The 18,879-nt window shown below is 41.9% G+C and overlaps 1 protein-coding gene across 1 annotated transcript; it reads right to left on the bottom strand.

The window, feature by feature from the left end:
- Window positions 1-5,527: 5,527 nt before the first annotated feature.
- LOC138784124 (carbonic anhydrase 2-like) lies at window positions 5,528-16,370 on the bottom strand. The gene is made up of 5 exons (XM_069959638.1): window positions 16,101-16,370; window positions 9,096-9,293; window positions 6,866-6,984; window positions 6,160-6,315; window positions 5,528-5,611 (listed from the first exon to the last, which is right to left on the bottom strand). Exons 1-5 carry the CDS (start codon window positions 16,234-16,236, stop codon window positions 5,528-5,530), a joined length of 693 nt encoding a protein of 230 aa, XP_069815739.1. The 5' UTR covers window positions 16,237-16,370.
- Window positions 16,371-18,879: the final 2,509 nt, after the last annotated feature.

Below are 18,879 nucleotides of genomic sequence, written 5' to 3'. Positions count from 1 at the left end.
CCTTTGGGTACTGCAGCTGTGCAATATCTGGGTATACATACTTGCAATAACGACATTTGGGGCAAAGCTCTGGTACTACTACAGCACCACGTACTCTGAAGAGTACAGGCTTTTACGAAGGGTGTACCCTATAGCAACACCCGTGGTGGGACACAGCACTGGTCCTGCTCAGGATACCCACACAAGACTAAAACCTCTCCTAGAACAGACTAGACTCCCATTATATGGCCTAAAACAGGGCTGACTTCCTATTGGTGGGGTGTACAACGTTCCATTGGTTGGGAACTTGCCAGAACTCACCAGTGAAAGGTTAGAGCAAAGTATAAATGATGGCAATCACTCCTTGTGCTAACATAGTAACAAAATACAAGACATTTGCATTAAAGGGAACCTGTCACCATAAAAATGCTGCCCAAGCTTTTAACATTATGCTATAAAGCAGGAAGAGCTGATTGATATATATTTGTATGAGAAAATATTCAGTATAACTTGTAATTTATTGATAGAAATCAACCTGCTCAGTTTTTCCTGCTCTATAACATATTGTCTATATATTAGATAGCATTGTTTTGATGACAGGTTACCTTTAACCATTATTCACTTTAATGTGCTGGCAATGCAATAGTAATACTCAGTGGCGGCATCTTGAGGCCAAAAGGGAATGCAGCAATCTAAAAAATTTGACAGACATAGGTTTCAGGGATGCAGGGACATTTTGGACAATACCTTCAGTGCCGACTGGAAGAGAATCAGGGACAGTAGTGGTACATAAGTTGCTACACTTGCAGAATTTCATAGTTACATAAAGTTGAGTCTAGTCTAGAGAAAGGCAAAAACAGATGCTAGAGTAATTTGTGGACTGATCTATCTGACCATTTCCTGTACTCCTCTTATTCATAATATCTTATATCTTTCAGCATGGATACACTTCAGAAATACACCCACAGCTCTGCAGTCCCATATAGGAATAAAATGTCATCTCCAGAACGGACTGGTAGGCATCAGCCTTGTTGTGAGATAGAGAGAAGCATGGAATCACCCACTTTTGAAAAGACAAATTATCTGTAGGCCCCATGCACTGATTTTTATTATATTGTATATGAAGGGTGCGTATCTAAGCCCTGTGTAAAGGGACCCTTACTCTAACATGTCTATATTTGGATTTAGGAAGGTCTCTAAGATAAAGAAAATTCTGCCTAAAGGCCAGGGGTGTAACTAGAAATGGCTGGGCCCCATAGCAAACTATTGATTTCCCAACTAACCAGTCGAGCGTAGTCGTAACTTTATAACTGCAAGCCCTTGTCGGGATTGCTTGCATTTAAAGGGACATTTGCTGAACCTGGGAGGCCCCCGGGTGCTGCAAATGATCACAATTCAGGGGGCCCAATGTATTGCAGGAGCGGGCCACCGGGCCCCCTGATGCGGCAGGCCCCATAGCAGCCATTATGGCTGCTACAGTGGTAGTTACGCTCCTGCTAAAGGCCCTAATACACAGAGCAATTATCTGCCTAGGTAATAGAGCCAGTGATCACCTGCTGAACAAGCAAATGTTAGCTCATTGGCTCATTGTTCACTTTAAAGAAATATTCCAAGAAAATCAACTTTTTCCCTATCCACAGTCCGACCTCTGTACCCTTCGCCGATCTCCAGGCCCCTGGCATCTGTATTATGAATATTCATTCCTATGGAGCCAACAGAAAGAGCTGCATTTAAATGGGTAATTAGCGGGCATGGTCCGATCGGACTGTGCCCGCTAATTGTCGCGGTCCCGGGCTGCAGATAGCACCCGGAATCAAGGCGGTTCAGCACAGGGTCGCCGTGCGGCCCCCCTTCTAAACGCCCCTAACGATGCCAGGGTGTACTTTTATGCCCTTGATCGTTAAGGGGTTAAAGGGGTACTCCGCTAAAAGTCAGATCAACTGATTTCAGAAGCCTATATACATTTGTAATTTACTTCTATTTTACAATTTCCAGTGTTCCGGTACTTATCAGCTGCTGTGTGTCCTGCAGGAAGTGGTGTATTCTGTCCAGTCTGATGCAGTGCTCTTTGCTGCCACCTCTGTCCATGTCAGGAACTGTCCAGAGCATGAGAGGTTTTCTGGTTCAATGTTTTTATTAGGTTTTTTTAAGAACAAATTACAAAAGAGAAAATCTATAAGCACTGACTTTAGTGCCAACAGTATAGTTAACGTTTAGAAACAACAGGAATAACATTCGGTATATTATATAGATATAAAATTGTGGTAACATACATTCAGCATGGTAGAATGACATTAGGTGTAGCACCTCCTGAGAAAATTGGTGTAAAGTATACTGGTTTGTCAGTAAAGATAATATACAAGGTAAAGAGAGAAAAATAATATATTATAATATAATGTACATTTCCTCAAAGCCCATATGTGAGCTGCTCATTGTGTGTGTGTACAGTATGATGATTCCATCCATAAACCCCATTTGCGTAGAAAAGGTTGAGTTGAGCCAGCGCCATATGATAAAACCTTTTCAAAATGGAAAGATGAGTTTACTGCTGTTATATACTCATTTTCCGGAGGGAGGTTACAAGTTTTCCAGTATCTGGCTAACACTATTTTTGCATGTATGAATAGTAGATAAGCTAATGGTCTGATTGTGGGAGGAATAGAGTGGGTATCCAAGAAAAGAAGGATCATGTGGGGCCCCAGAGGCAGCTGCACCTGTAGTACTATATTAATGATTGTAATACATGAGTTCCAATACGGTTTCACTATAGGGCACTGCCAAAGTAGATGGAAGAGCGTGCCGTGGTCACCACAATTTCTCCAGCATTTGTCTGATGTTCCGGGGTAGATATGAGCCAGTTTTGTGGGTGTGTAGTACCATTGCAAGATGGTTTTTATAGCAGATTCTATATGGGTGCTACATGTGAAGGTTTTATATATAACAGAGAAGGCTGCTTGCCAATCTTTGTCACTAAATTGCCGGCCCAGCTCCCGCTCCCAAGTACACAAGGGCTGCATTTTTGTAAAGGACGTCAGGTTATTTAGTTGCTCATATATAGCACGCATGCCTTTTTTGTTAGAAAATAAGAATAAAAATACTGGCATGAGAGGTTTTCTGTGGGGATTTGTTACTGCTCTGGACAGTTCCTGACATGGACAGAGGTGGCAGCAGAGAGCACTGTGTCAGAGGGGAAAGAATATACCACTTTCTGCAATACATGCAGCAGCTGATAAGTACTGGAAGACTTGAGATTTTTAAATAGAAGTAAATTAAAAATCTATATAACTTTCTGAAACCTGTTGATTTGAAAGAAAAATATTTTCGACGGAGTACCCATTTAATCCTTATGATTATGGCCAGAAAAACAGAGCTCATATAGGTAGAGGTTATACCTTTTTAACTAATGATTTGTACATTGATAATTGATACCATTTGTTTCTCTTAATTCAGTACTATGTAAAGTGCTATAGAATCTGATGGCGCTGTATAAATAAGTTACAATAATGGAAGAATAATAAGGGAAGAAGTGACTATTTACTTGCACATTCTTCTTTAGATCAATGATAAAAATTCCCTATAAAACTCTGCAACATCCTATAGTAAGCTTATGGAAATGTACAGCTTTTGGAGAAAACCGTATTACTGGTCTGTGTTGTGCAGCATTCGTAACTGTCTGTGGCTTAAATCTGCCCATATAAATGCAGCCTGTGTGTATTACTTCTTACACAATACCGAGCTATGAAGATTTTATGCATACAAAAAATCGGTAGAAAAAAAAGAATTTCCTGCATAAATTGGGACATTTGCATAAATATAAAAACACCAGCAGATGGTACAAAGACATGGGCAGCAGAGACACAGGAGGTGACCGGAGTATTAGTAATACATCTAGTAGTCTGTAAAATCTCATACCTTGGTTTAATGTAAAAGCATGGGCAACCTTGGTAAAGTACAGCTTATCAGAGAGCCCACTGGTTATACGTCACTGTTATGCTACTTTTACACGAAACGATTATCGGGTGAATTTTCGCGATAACGATCGAATTTGAACGATAATCGTACGTGTAAACGCGGCGAACGATCGAAAAATCGTTCATTTTGATCTGTCTTGGAATGGCCGGTCTCATACGTTGTGTGAACATAGCCTTATGGTGCGTTTACACAGGCAGATTTATCTGACAGATTTTTTAAGCCAAAGCCAGGAACAGACCATAAACAGGGAACAGGTCATAAAGGAAAGATTGAGATTTCTCCTGATTTCAAATCCATTCCTGGTTTTGGCTTCCAAAATCTGTCAGATAAATCTGCCTGTGTAAACGCACCATTACAATGAGACAAGGGGAGGTTACCCATGAAAATGGAAAGTCATGGGAAATGACAAAAATATGTTCCTTCTCAGCCCATATCACTACAATATCTACAATACTTTCAATGCTGCTCCTCTTCTGACAGCTGTATTATGAGAAGAAAGTAAGGATGAATACAAACATAAGTCCTAGACAGCTATGGTGGCCCAGGCAAATACAGCCCATATACTCCTTATCCAGAGGCTGTCAATCAAATTAGGTAAGTGGATATAAATGTGTACTGAGATGGTCAATAATAGGACATGCGCTGGACTTGCCTGTTTTTGTGCTTATGACTGAAGCGAGCGAATCATTTCCCCACCTCAATTACATTTTGAGAGTTTTACTCATCTTTAGTGGTAATGTATTGTTAGGATATGTCATCATTTTATGATAAGTGGGGGATGGGCTCTGGAACTCCCATAAACTAGGTACATCACTTTGGTTTCTTTACATGAATAGAGCAGTGCTGGTGCTGCGGTCCTTTTTTTGAACCGCCGCCCAGTTCCTGTGGATGGCACTGGTCTATTCCCAATTACCAGCCAGGCATGAAGCACTGGGAACAGGCCTGTCAGCCCCCAGTAGGACAATCTCCCCTTTCCTCTGTAACACGTCACAGAGGGAGAAGACGGTTTCGTCACTCCTCCCCAGTGCTTCATGCCTGGCTGGTGCTCAGGAATAGACCAGTGCAATGCACAGGTACTATTCATACATAGCTACATTAGCTTTAAGATTTAAAGTGTCACTGTCCTTGTAACTTTCAAAATCTAAAAACAGTAGATGTGATATAAAGCAAGTTTGCAATTTACATTCATTATTTTTTTTTAGTTATCATGGAAAACACGGCACTTCCTGTGTTCTGACTCTTTTTTTCTCAAAAAACAGGAAACAGTCAGAAAACAGGAAGTCCTGTGTATCCCAGGCCATCTGAGTGCTCACAAAGAGAAGACAGTCATGTGACTGATGGACACATTGAGCCGTGACTCTCTTTACTGGCCGGAATTCGTGCATTTAGTCTGTTTTATTTAACCAGCACAAGTCAGAAAATCTGCCTTCAGGAGACTGGACCTGGATTTCTGGTAAGTTCAGCTTTGTTTTACAGCATGATATCAACAAAAAAATAATCAATGTATATTGCAAACTTGCTTTATTTCACATCAACTTTGATTTAGATTTTTTAAATATATAACGACAGGGACACTTTAAATGGTTGTAATGTTGGTTTTCCCAAAAGCTGCTTCTGGGAAAACCAGTATTACAACTTCAATCACAGCTCGATGAGGGTCCTACAAGTCAGATATTCACTTTTAACTAAATTGTATCATAAATAAATAAATTTTGTAATCATTAGCAATTTTGAATAGAACTATAGAGTTTAGGCCCCGTTCACACTGAGCAAGAATGGCAGAATTCTGCTGTGCTCAGTGCGCTGCTTTGAGTGAATGAGAGGGCGCGCACACTTCTGCTTCTTCCCCTCTCCGCTCAAAGAAATGGCGTCACTTCTTAGAGCGGAGAGTGGCGGCAGCGGAGGAGTGCGCACCCTCTCATTCACTTAAAGCAAGACACTGAGCACGGTGGGGAGTTCCGCCGTTCTTGCTCAGTGTGAACGGGGCCTTAGGGCCCTTTTACACAGAAAGATTATCTGACAGATTATCTGCCAAAGATTTGAAGCCAAAACCAGGAATGGATTTGAAAAGAGGAGAAATCTCAGGCTTTATTACCTGCTCTCTGATTATAGTCCATTCCTTGCTTTGGCTTCAAATCTTTGGCAGATAATCTGTCAGAAAATCTTTCCGTGTAAAAGGGCCCTTAGTGTGAGAGATATTCTACACACCTGTTCACTGCTCACACCAATGGGCTCTTTAACAATAGTCCAGATGAAGCACTGCTGCAGAGGTGGGAAAGTCAGAGATTCTTTATAGGTCCAGAAATCCAAAGATTTGGGAATTAAATTTGAAGGATCATAATTATGGAACGGGGCCTCTTTTCCCTGAAAGGATAAGAATATTTAGCTTTAAGCAATAATGTGATATAATTGGTCAACTTCCCCAGTAAAGCAGCGTGGCAATGATTCATATAACAGTGGAGTGTCCTTATTAGCCAGGGGTTTTAGGGCTACTTCCTTAGTTTAATAGAGTGTCGTCACATCTGTTTTTCAGCTACTGGGATATAAAATATGATACAGACTTGTCCGTGTAGCTATGTGATATTGTCAACGTGCAAAATTCATTCTCAGCTACTGAAGATAATAATATAAAAGCAGATTTGCTATTTTTTTTTAATTCTTATGTTGCGTTTATGTTCACACAATGTAGAAATAATGGTTGTATTTCTTAACAACAGCCATTATTTTTGAAACAGCGGCTGCTATTTTTACACAGTGTGAACGTAGCCTTAGACAGTATAGACTAGACATTATAACAATACACCACATGGATCACAGTGGCTCCTGCTGTTCGGCTTACTTTATCCCAAAATTGTTAGCCAAAATATGCCCCTTTTTTTAATATTTTTCAAAATTTGCACCAGTCTACACTCACCTCTGCCTCATACTTGTGTCCATCGACGGTGTGCTCAGAGCCCTGTCCATCACAGGATCCCCAGTGAAAGTGGAACTGCTTCAGCCTGTAGGTTCCTTCCAGAGCTCCACCTTTAAGCACTGTAATTCCAGAACAAACAAGACCTCAGTGCTGACACTTAAAGTGATACTGTCATCCCCTTAGGGTCCTATTCCACGGGCTGATGGGGGCCTGATTAATAATGTAAACGAGCGCCGATCTGCTAGATCGGCGCTCATTTATTGGGCCTATTACATGGCCCGATAATCGTTTAGCGAGGGCTGCAGGGACATTGTTACCGATGTCCTTGCAGCCCTTGTTTAAACACCATACATTACTGAAGCATGTTGCAGGTCTTCTGCGCTCCTTCTTCCTCCCGATCTCGCATGCAGCAGCAGCTTCGGTGCGGCCTGTCTAATGGTCCCGGCCATTGATTGGCTGAGCGGTCTGTCAGCTCAGACAGGTCGCACCGAAGCTGCTGCTGCGCGCGGGACCGGGAGGAAGAAGGAGCGCAGGAGAAGACCTGCAACATGCTTCGGTAATGTATGGTGCTTGAGAAATCGTCGGTCGCCCGTCGCACATCACTATTCCATGCAGGGATGCGCGGTCGGTGCTTGATGATTTTAGGTTTGATGATTTGGCCCATTCCATGGAATAGGACCCTTACTCTATGTGCGGTGGACAGTGTCACCTAGGCGGGGTTTTACAGCAGTTCGGTCCCCTGTCTCCAGGGTACAGTATCACTTTAAGAGGCTGTTGAACCATTAAAACTCTGCTTAAAGTTTTATGTTGTCAATCCTAGCGAACTAGTATATATATAAAAATTAACTTTTAACGAATGCTTTAAAATACTATTTAATGAATTAAAGAAAAGTGCAAATTTAAAATATCATCACATAGGGTATGAATACAGTATCACTTACCAATGTAGCATTACTTCATGCCATGCTGGTATAACTATAGTATTATTATTGGTAATTCCAAAAATCTGTGACGCTTGAAAAAGATGGCGGGAGGCCATTGAAATGTCGCGTCTGCATATGCCGCATTACTTTAACATGTTTGGATTGTTTTTCTTGATGGAATAAACCACTGCAGACTATTTTACAAAGATTTATCGGCCCATGATCAGGGCAATCTGCTGGCACCAAATTCTAAGAATTTTGAGTAGTGCTGCTCAATTATCGATATTGTAGATAGATAGATAGACAGATAGACAGACAGACAGACAGACAGACAGATAGATAGATAGATAGATAGATAGATAGATAGATAGATAGATAGATAGATAGATAGATAGATAGCAAACAAAAATTCCCACGGCACTCGGCGAGGTAGGGCCGCCAGCCAAAACACTGGGGTCCAGGGTGTAACGGTATAGCAATCCAATGAAGGTAGCACACCCGAATGTGAATAACGGTGATTTATTTAAAGCTCGTGCAACAACAGCTGTTGTTGCACGAGCTTTAAATAAATCACCGTTATTCACATTCGGGTGTGCTACCTTCATTGGATTGCTAGATAGATAGATACTATAGCTAGACAGACAGACAGACAGACAGACAGACAGATAGATAGATAGATAGATAGATAGGAGATAAAACGATGATCCGCAGCACACCAATTCAGTGAGAAAAGCGTAGTGATTTATTCCAATTCAAAATATTCACAAAGCAAAGCACGACGTTTCAGTGGGGTAATCGCCATTTTCAAGTGCAGTAAAGTGAACTCAATAGCTCGTTTAAATATTCAAACATTTAATATTTAAATGAGCTATTGAGTTCACTTTACTGCACTTGAAAATGGCGTAAATATTTTGAATTGGAATAAATCACTACGCTTTTCTCACTGAATTGGTGTGCTGCGGATCATCATTTTCTCTAACTATCGAGGCTCCTGGTAGTTACTTGTAGTGCCACTCATCTTCTTAACCTAGATAGATACTATGATAGTGATAATGGATAGATAGATACTTTCACAGATCAATAAGTGATGACTGGTAATAGGTGCACAACATCACAAAGAGATATCACTAGAATGTTTACTGGTTATAGGGTAGAAAAGTTGGGGCACAGTACTCTATATAATATAAATGACACCACAATTCACCAAGTATGAGCAATGCAAACCTTTTCTAAGCTTATTGTCCCTGTAATGCTATCCCCACGAGGTATCTCCCAGGTAATAAGTCGATTTCGAGAAAACTACCTACCTGGTTTGTCTTCAGAATCTTCATACTCCACATTGAAGGTATGACCAGTATTCAGAATGAGTTTGGCAGTGGATGGGTCATAGTTGATACTCAAAGGTTTAAGCGCTGGGTCGTATTTCGTCTGACTTGTCTTAATATCTATAGGTGACTGAAAATCCTCCAGAGCATTTGGAAAGGACTTGTGCCATTTGTCAGGTCCTATTAGAAAAAGAACAGCAAATTGTAGAATTATTGATATGTAATTTTTTTTTATACATTGTAACATATTGTAAGAATGCCATCTCTATTTATATTAAATCCCCTGCACTCTTCATATGGCCATCTACACTGCAACCAATAACTGTAAGTACTGACAAGGTGTTTCACAGTCAAAATTCTATGAAAATGCTGCAATGTTGCAAAATGTTTCTAAGTTTGGGCTATGTCCCCTTATTTTGGCCATTTCTTATTGTGCCAGTGTTTTTTTTTTTTTTTTACTTCTGTTATTTTGGCACCAGAACGCATCTGTTTTATGCAAATAACATAGTTTGAGTAAAATGGACGCGTTTTCTTGCCAAAATGACGTCTGTCTATAGAAAGGCCTTGAAGTGGCCGGAATAAGATGTTATGTGGACATAGCCTTAATCTGTTGCTTTTAAAAAGATAATATTGAATTTGCAGTAGGCCTGTGTGGATTATATCTGGTGAGACAGGACAACTGACCACGATGTATGGATCTTTTACTGATCATGACATTCCGAGAATCCTGCTCCTAGTCATTGCCATACTGATACTACTGCCAGTCCCTTTGTGACCTAAGGAACAGTACAAATTTTTATTTAAAAAGACTGATGTGCCCATGATTATATAATAGATATTTAGAGTGATCTGTGACTCCGGGCAGCTATTGGTCATCGTGACTATCTTTATAGTTCATTGAATTTGTTACCCTACTGTAGCAATCTTTGACCTGAATTTATAATAGTTGTAATACCGCATGACACACCTGTGCCAATGCCTTGGATGGTCAGAGTGGTTTTCTTGGTTCAAGGGGCTCTCCATAATAGAAAACAGGTGGTTTAATTATATTTCCATTCTACAGATATCAAGCAAAATCATCAGTGTAAGGGTAGGTTCACACTACGGAATGGCAATTCCATTGCTCGTACCCATTCACTGCAGCGCGCATATCCGCCGGCTCCATAGACACCATTCTATGGCTGGGCGGATTCCGATGTCCGCTGAAAGAATAGATATGTCTGTTCTTTTGGCAGAATGCGGAATCCGCCAGCCCATAGAATGGTGTCTTATCCATGCGGATTCCATAGTCTGAACCTACTCTGACTCACTAACTCATCCTACTGCAGCAATTTCTGTTTGCTTTCCCTCCTGGTCTAATGGCTCATTTGTCTTATTCTAACAGTTATAATAATCATTTCTTTTTATATTTATAGATAAATACAGCGCTGACATATTCTTCATCTCTTTTCATATATACGTTGTCATCAAAACTCCTCATTAACCAATCTGTCAATACAACAAACATGGGGGGAATAGACAATATCCATGCAGATGTTGCCCTGCTTGCATTTGAACCTAAGACCCAGAGCTACAAAGCAATAATGCTGCCCACGGACTGGTAGTTGTGTGTTAAATCCTGGTTGCATAAAGCTAATAGTGAAGCTACTTGCGGCTCATTACTACTGATCTGGTGCCTTGAATATACAGTGCAAAAAAATGTAGAATAACTTTAAAAAATAAAATAAAATAAATTCTTGCAGATTTTGCCTTTTTTATTGAAATCATTGGGGGAAACCTGCAACTAATGTGAAGCCTATCCACAATATAAACTGACATGTTAAGGACATTAATTCAGCACTGCAGCTCAGTTTCTGGCAGAATCCAAAGGGACATTTTGTCTCCCATTGTTGGTACCCCATACTGACTCAACAGTGTATGCCGAAGAAAAATTCCTGGGCTCACTCAGATAACCTATCACTGAGATAACATATCACAGAACTATATCTCGAAGGGGTCTTAAACCTATTCAAACCTATTCAAAGAGTGCAGCCTGCTCCAAGCTATCCTGTCTGGCCCAATCAATTGTCATAGCCCAGTGCCAGAGCCCCATGAGCCCTCTGTGAACCTTTCCTCTAAGCTTCCACATAAGGGCTACCATCTCACCCCAACAATGGCCTGTTGCCAGCTGGTGGTAGATACCCACTTATGTTTGCCCCGCTCAAAAGTGCAGTTTGGTGCTCCTGTTGAGCTGCCTCCTGTGCATTGGGCTGGGACTCAGACACTCCAGTAGATGGTGCACCCTTGTTAGTCTGGGCAACCCAAGGGTACGTTCCTTTTCCTCACCCTTCCTGGCTGCCGTCCCAAATCAATGACATCAGCTTTTCTATCAGAGCTTTGTCTCTCTACTGCCTCTATTTTACAGAATTTGTGACCCACTGATGTCTCCACACTCATAACCCTCATGCATCTCAGCCTACATCACCGTGGTGCTCTTCATCAATTGCTTCAAGATGATCAGGACAGCTTCAGAGTTCTTATAGAGTTCCTACATCAGTGGGTATAAGCAATTTATAATTAGAGATGAGCGAACCTGGAGCATGCTCGAGTCGATCCGAACCCGAGCGTTCGGCATTTGATTAGCAGTGGCTGCTGAAGTTGGATAAAGCCCTAAGGCTATGTGGAAATCATGGATATAGTCATTGGCTGTATCCATGTTTTCCAGACAACCTTAGAGCTTTATCCAAGTTCAGCAGCCACCACTAATCAAATGCCGAACGTTCGGGTTCGGATCGACTCGAACCCGAACCCTGTTCACTCATCTCTATTTATAATATATTATGTATATTTTGATACATTGATATATTGATATCAAGCAGAATCATTGGTGTAGTTCACAGAATTTTCTTCACTTATTCTACCTTTGCTTTCTCTCCTGATCTGAATGTACAATCATTTAATACCTTAACAGATAGTATTGTATATGCCTCAGCACATAGAGGATAATAGGTGATTTTAATACCATGACTGATGTGAATATATTTTCATACTACAGATCATCCAAGATTAGCAAAAGGCGGCACTCCACAGTTGTAGTAAAAAGCAGTCTTGTTTATTCACCACCCATGGCATGATGGCATGATAAACAAGCCTGTTTTTCACTACGACTCTGGAGTGCCGCCTTTTGCTTATCTTGGATGATCTTAAGTGGAACCTAAGTCCGATTACCCAGCGGTTGGTGCACCCCCCTGCTAGAAGCAGAAGATAGCTTACACGCAGTGCCGCTCACACATTCTTACTATTTTCCATACTACAGATATCCTGCAGAATCACCAGTGTAACTCTCTGAATTCTGGTGACTCATCCAACTGCAGCAACTTCTGTTTCCTTTCTCTCCTAATCTGATGTTAGAATAGTTTTAATATGAAGGCTAAAAACTTTAACTAAAATGTTGAACTTGAGTTGATAAACATCCAGAGATGGAACGTTATGTTCAGAGTTCAGCACTGCTGCTATCCGACACCTACTGACACATATCAGCCTCATGGATAGCACACCTGCCCTAGAGAACTTTCTACATGCATAATTTGTGCTTTCAAAAATATGCATAGAATGGAATACAAATAGAAATGGATTCACAGCTGCCAGGAGCCAAGAGTTATGATCCCTTGTCAGACTAGCCCAAAGAAGTAAGAATCGGGACTCCAAAAATCTGTACACAGTGGTTGTTTATTCACCCATATGTCCCATGCAATGTTTCAACCTTTAAGGCTACTGCGTATGAGTCTGTCCGTAGTTCTTACGCTGCCGTACATGTGCAGCTGAAACTACGGGCGTCGGAAAAATCGACATGCGGCCGGATGCGTACGAACCGCGAACATACGCCCGTAGTACAGTTATGCTTCCCTAGCTTTTTTCGAAGCGATCTGAAACAGGTCATTTACTTGGAAATCTTCGCCCAGCCCAATAAAACACACAGAACCTTTTGGATCGAAAAATCACGTTCAGTTTGGCTGAAATAAGTACTTTGTACGGGACCGCATGGAAATCCACAGCCGTGAGTTAGAACATTTCCGTCCTCAAACAATGGTCTTGTTCATTTTTCCCGGCGCCGTATACGATCCGGCCGTAGTCTCATGAGTAGTGTGCACTGTGCGGGTGTATATCGTATACTTTCAAGCGAACGCATCAACCTCAAAACTACGTGCGTATATACGCGGTTCGCACTACGACCGGAAAGATACGTAGTGTGAACATAGCCTAAATGTGGTGATTTTCAAGAAGCAACATGCGTGTGTACACAAGTGTATATAAGCCACAAATCATTATGTCTTTTGGTCCTGACCTAAAATCATTGGCCGCCCACCGCGCATCGCTACTAGCGATACGTGGCTGATGGCTGGCGATGTGTAAAGAACATAAACTGGCATATATAACCTCTCCATGCTCCGAGTGTTCTTCTGCCCTCTGCTTGCCTCCTGGAGCCACCACTGCAGCTTCAGGGCAGACCTCTAAACTGACAGGCCGCCCAGCCAATCACTGCCTGCTGTGGTCCTGGCCAGTGATTGGCTAAATGGCCTGTCATTTCAGATACCCGCTCTGAAGCTGCAGTGGTGGCTCCAAGAAGTAAGCAGAGGGCAGAAGACAGGTAATGTATACAGTTTAAGAGCAAGGGCTGCATGTCACCGTTAACGATGTCTGTGCAGCCCTTTTTTTAACAATTATCGAGTCATGTAAAAGGCTCAGTAAATGATCACTAGCTTACAGGAGGCATTGGGCCATCTAATACGACCCTTAGATCATAAACCAATCTCATCTTTACGGTTTCATTTGTCGCTGTCATTAAAAAAAAAACAGACAGAGACATGTCAGAAGTTTTGATCTGTCAGGGTCTCAGTGCTGGGACCCTCAATGATCATTAGAACAAGCAGTGAGAAGTGCTTGGCTCTGTGCATCACTTCTCTGGTCGTTGTGATCTCCATCCATTTCCACTAGAGGGGGCTCCTTAGATTTATAATAGAGCTCATCTAGTGCAACTGGATGGAGATTACAGCAAAACGGGCTGAATCACCCAGCCATGCTTTTCTCCTTCCCCAATCTAAAGATTGCATGTGTGTGAGGGGGTTGTCTCAGGACTCAGACCCCGACCAACCAAACTTTTCATACCGTATAAGGCGACTTGGCATATAAGACGACCTCTGACCTTTAAGAAGATTGTCAGAGGTTCGCCTTAGGAGTGTGTGACCTGTGTGGTCACCCCATCAATCAAAAGGGGGCGCCAGCACAATGCGACCTTGGTCAAGTGCCGGGGCTGCCACCAGGTGCTGTGCCGACCCCTAAACTATAAGCATGTCTAAGGATTCTAATAAATCTTCTCCACACCCTCTCTCCAAGAGCTGCTTAAATATTGGTTGATCCACCGCTGGTGTGAACTTTATTCAACTATAAAAGCTATTGAAACCTTTTAGCTTCAGAACCACCTTCTATATACATAAATGGATTAAGGTGCAACCTGATCCTTCCCCATGGGGCCTGGATTGTTATTTACAACCAAATGACCTTTACACGTTGGTTTGAGCTCTACATGAAACTACTGTTCAGGGATTTTTATTTTTAAGAACTGAAATCTCATCTCAAACAGGGCCGGCCTTAGGGTAGATGGTGCACCCCCTCCCAATAAAACACTCTTACCACCATACAGTGATCACATATTGCCTCCAAACTGCTCAAAACAAAACAGAAATACATCACCAATGAAACCACTAAGTAGTTAGGCTTCTCTGTGCCCCCATAGTTTTAAGGTGCCCCTACATAATAATTAGGTATGCTCTGTGCCCCAAAATAAGGGTAAGGTCTCTATACAATATAGGCCACTTTGTGCAGCTCACACATAGTGTGAGGCCCCTGTGTCCAGCCCCAATGTAGTATATAAACCACTAATGTGTTGCTTCCAGTAGTATATAGATCCCTTGTGTGCTCCCCCAGCAGTATATAGACCTTCTTGTGTGCTGCCCCAGTAGTATAAAGACGCCCTTGTGTGCTGCCCCCAGTAGTATAAAGACTCCCTTGTGTGCTGCCCCAGTAGTAAATAGACCCCCCTGCAGTATATAGACCCCCTTGTGTGCTGCCCCAGTAGTATATAGACCCCCTAATGTGCTGCCCCCAGTAGTATATAGACCCCCTAGTGTGCTGCCCCCAGTAGTTTATAGACCCCCTAGTGTGCTGCTCCCAGTAGTACCCTAGTGTGCTGCCCCCAGTATTATATATACCCCCTAATGTGCTGCCCCCAGTAGTATACAGAACCATTGTGTTCCCCCCACTAATTTAGTTATCATTATATATGTTTAGCAATTGATGAGGTTTATAGGGGGCATCCTATCAGAGTATATGGATGTCAGCTGTACATTATCTTATTATAATAAGGCAGTGATGAGATCAGAGTATATGCAGGAGCCTTTGCTCCAGAATACTATTGTCATACATTCAGGATCTATAGATGTCATAAGATCACATTGATTGGTTATTGTAGTTATTGATTATATTTATTATTTTATCTCAGGATTTGATAAGAACAACCTTATTGATCCCCCATAGAAACATATATGTACTGTATATGTATGAATCATAGCTGGGACTGATGTTAGAGAATATACAGGATATACTACTGACTCTAGGATATACTCCTGATCAAATCCTGCAATAAAAACACATGAACAATAAACACAATCAATCAGTGGGATATTATAAACTCTACAGGTCCTGTATATAGTGATGAGATGCAGGTGCATTGTGATGTCATACAGTGACATCATAGACAATAGGTGACATATAGAATGTTTGTTGGGTGTGGTCTCAGTTGCTCGCTGTCTGCTGTATTGGCTGCAGTTCGCTTCTTTTGCTCTTCCTCTCATTGGCGTTATTGCTGATAGTTTGGAATATTAATAATGGGCTGGTTTGACTTTATTGCCCTACTGGTCATGTTGTCTGGTGTGGGGGCCAGACCATTACCTGATGAAACAGGGCCGGAGCCGGAGCCGGAGACCCCCGAAAGTGAGGAGATGATGACCGGATCCTTCACAGATAAAGAAACCCAAGATCTGCTCCAACTGGGGAAGTGGGTACTTGTGGTCCTGGCCGTCCTCATATTCTACTTCTGTGTAGGTGTGCGCATCATATGTTACTTCTGGAAAAAGTACGAAGATCGGATTCTAGGAAGTAAAATACTGAACTTTAAAAAGCCAGAAGCAGATGACTGTGACGGTAAGTTGGAAATATTATGGGGGAGATTTATCAAACATGGTGTAAAGTGAAATTGGCTCAGTTGCCCCTAGCAACCAATCAGATTCCACCTTTCATTTTTCAAAGAGTCTGTGAGGAATGAAAGGTGGAATCTGATTGGTTGCTAGGGGCAACTGAGCCAGTTTCACTTTACACCATGTTTGATAAATCTGCCCCATTATTCACTAATTTACTTATTATTGTATATGTTTAGCTATTGATGAGGTTTATAAGGGGACGCCCTATGCAGGAGCCATTTGTCCAGAATCCTATAGCCAGATATAAAGGAAATGCAGAGTGATTGATTTTTATTTATTGATTATATATATTTTGTATTGCAGAATTGGATGAAAACAACCATACTGACCACCAAGGGAATCATCAGGATCATCAGTGATGATAGTTGGAAATGTCACCATCATGCATCTATATATCTATTATATTTGTGATCACCGATCAATAAAAAAGTATATTTATATCAGATTACGCATTGTTTTTTTTGTTTTTTTTACTATGAAGATGGCAGCAACACAGATCACAGATCATCTTTACTGTGATAAGCAACAAAATGATTTTAATGAAGACATCTGTATTACATGAGGCATAAGTGTGTATATAGAGGGTAACGACCAAAGATACATAGGGGGTTATGTGTGGGATACCAAAGATACGTGGGGTATAGACCCATAGGGCGAATTATCAAACATGGTATAAAGTGAAACTGGCGCAGTTGCCCATAGCAACCAAACAGATTCCACCTTTAATTTTCCAAAGTGTCTGTGAGGAATGAAAGGTGGAATCTGATTGGTTGCTAGGGGCAACTGAGCCAGTGTCACTTTACACCATGTTTGATAAATCTCCCCCATAGTGTGCTGCCCTTAGTAGTATATAGACACCTTGGGGGATATTTATTAAAAGGCGAAAATGCCTGTTTTAGGCGCAGATGGGCTGATCGGTGTAAAAATGTTCACAAACAGTCTATTTGCGAACACTTTTTCGCATCGGGCCCATCTGCGCCACCTTCACCAGTTGGGGCGTTAGGGGGGTGCGGCAGTACGCAGAGGGGACGCAGCCTCTGTGTGCGCCGCATTTATGATACTGAAATCTACACCAGCTCTGAGCTGGCGTAGGCTTAAAAATATTTGCATGGACGAGCTCCGTGCGCACAGGATTTATGTAGAGGCAATGCGCCTCTGCATAAATCCCCTGAGCTCTGGAGCTGCGGGGACATTTGTAAACCCAGCGTAAAAGACGCTGGACTTAATAAATGTCCCCCCATGTGTGCTTACCCCAGTAGTATATAGACCCCATGTGTACTGCCTCCAGTAGTATATAGACCCCTAGTATGCTGCCCCCAGTAGTATACAGAACCCTTGTGTGCTGTCCCCAGTAGTATTTAGACCCCTAGTGTGCTGCCCTCTGTAGTATATAGACCCCTAGTGTGTTGCCTTCAATAGTATTTAGATCTCTTGTTTTCTGTCCCTTAGTAGTATATAGACCCCTTGTATGCTGCCCCCAGTAGTAGGGTATCCTGCCAGCACGCACAGGGTTTATGTAGAGGCGTCCACCTCTACATAAATCTCCGTAGTGCCGGAGCTGCAAGGACATTTTTAGGTCCGGCGCAGAAAACGCCAGACTTAATAATGTCCCCCTCAGTGTGCTGCCACCAGTAGTATATAGACCTCCTTGTGTGCTGCCCCCAGTAGTATATAGACCCCCTTGTGCGCTGCCCCAGTAGTATATAGACCCCTTGTGTGTTAGCACCCTTCCTATATCCCCCTGACTATAAAATAATTTATAGTCACCTGATTTCCACGTGTCTCTTCTTCTTTAAAAGCGGAGGTCGAGTGACATCACTCAAGCACTGGGACACCAGGGAGACAGCCGCCTCTTGTGTCCGGAGCAAACCCTGATCTCAAAATGTTTCAAACTTGGAGGTTAATTAAAGTCATCGGACTGTGATCAGCTGACAGTATCTGTCTATACACTGAGGGTCTGCGATATTCTGAATTATATCGAGGCGAATAATATGTGTAGTTGCACACACATGTATCTGCCAACAGTGGCCACTAGGTGGCAGTACCATCCTGATGATGTGCTAGCGCAGCACTTTATCCTCAGGCAGGCACAGTGTTGGTGCACAGTATTATTATGTTTGGGAAATTGTTAAAGTCACCTTTTCCAAATGAATTGACAGCAACTTTTTTCTCATTCAATCTAAATGCTATATGTCAGCCTAGGAGGAATACCATATGTATTATTATTATTATTATTATTATTATTATTAAAGTGCCCATGATTCCAGAGCTCTATGCAATAAAGTGATAAGGGTTAACAAACAATACAGAATCAAAACATAAATTACTTGAATAAGGTATACAGCAGACCGGTACATAAGGATAATATGTATTTCCAGATATGACAGCTGCAGTCTTCTAAATGAGTTCACACAGCAAAGTAGTGCTGTATAAAACACTGGTACACCACCGCCAACATGTTTCACCAGCAT

The sequence above is a fragment of the Dendropsophus ebraccatus genome, chromosome 2, assembly GCF_027789765.1.
Source record: "Dendropsophus ebraccatus isolate aDenEbr1 chromosome 2, aDenEbr1.pat, whole genome shotgun sequence".
NCBI classification, from domain to species: domain Eukaryota; kingdom Metazoa; phylum Chordata; class Amphibia; order Anura; family Hylidae; genus Dendropsophus; species Dendropsophus ebraccatus.
Note: the sequence above shows the minus strand (reverse complement) of the source record. Positions and strands in the feature narration are given on the sequence as shown.

Excerpts from the sequence above, each read along its gene's own strand:
- LOC138784124 (XM_069959638.1), bottom strand. The coding sequence starts at position 16,236 with ATGAGGACGGCCAGGACCACAAGTACCCACTTCCCCAGTTGGAGCAGA. Across the intron at positions 6,316-6,865 it reads GACACAAGTATGAGGCAGAG|GGAAAAGAGGCCCCGTTCCA; the intron begins GTGAGTGTAGAC and ends TTATCCTTTCAG. Across the intron at positions 5,612-6,159 it reads TTGGTGTGAGCAGTGAACAG|GACCCTCATCGAGCTGTGAT; the intron begins GTGTGTAGAATA and ends TCTGACTTGTAG.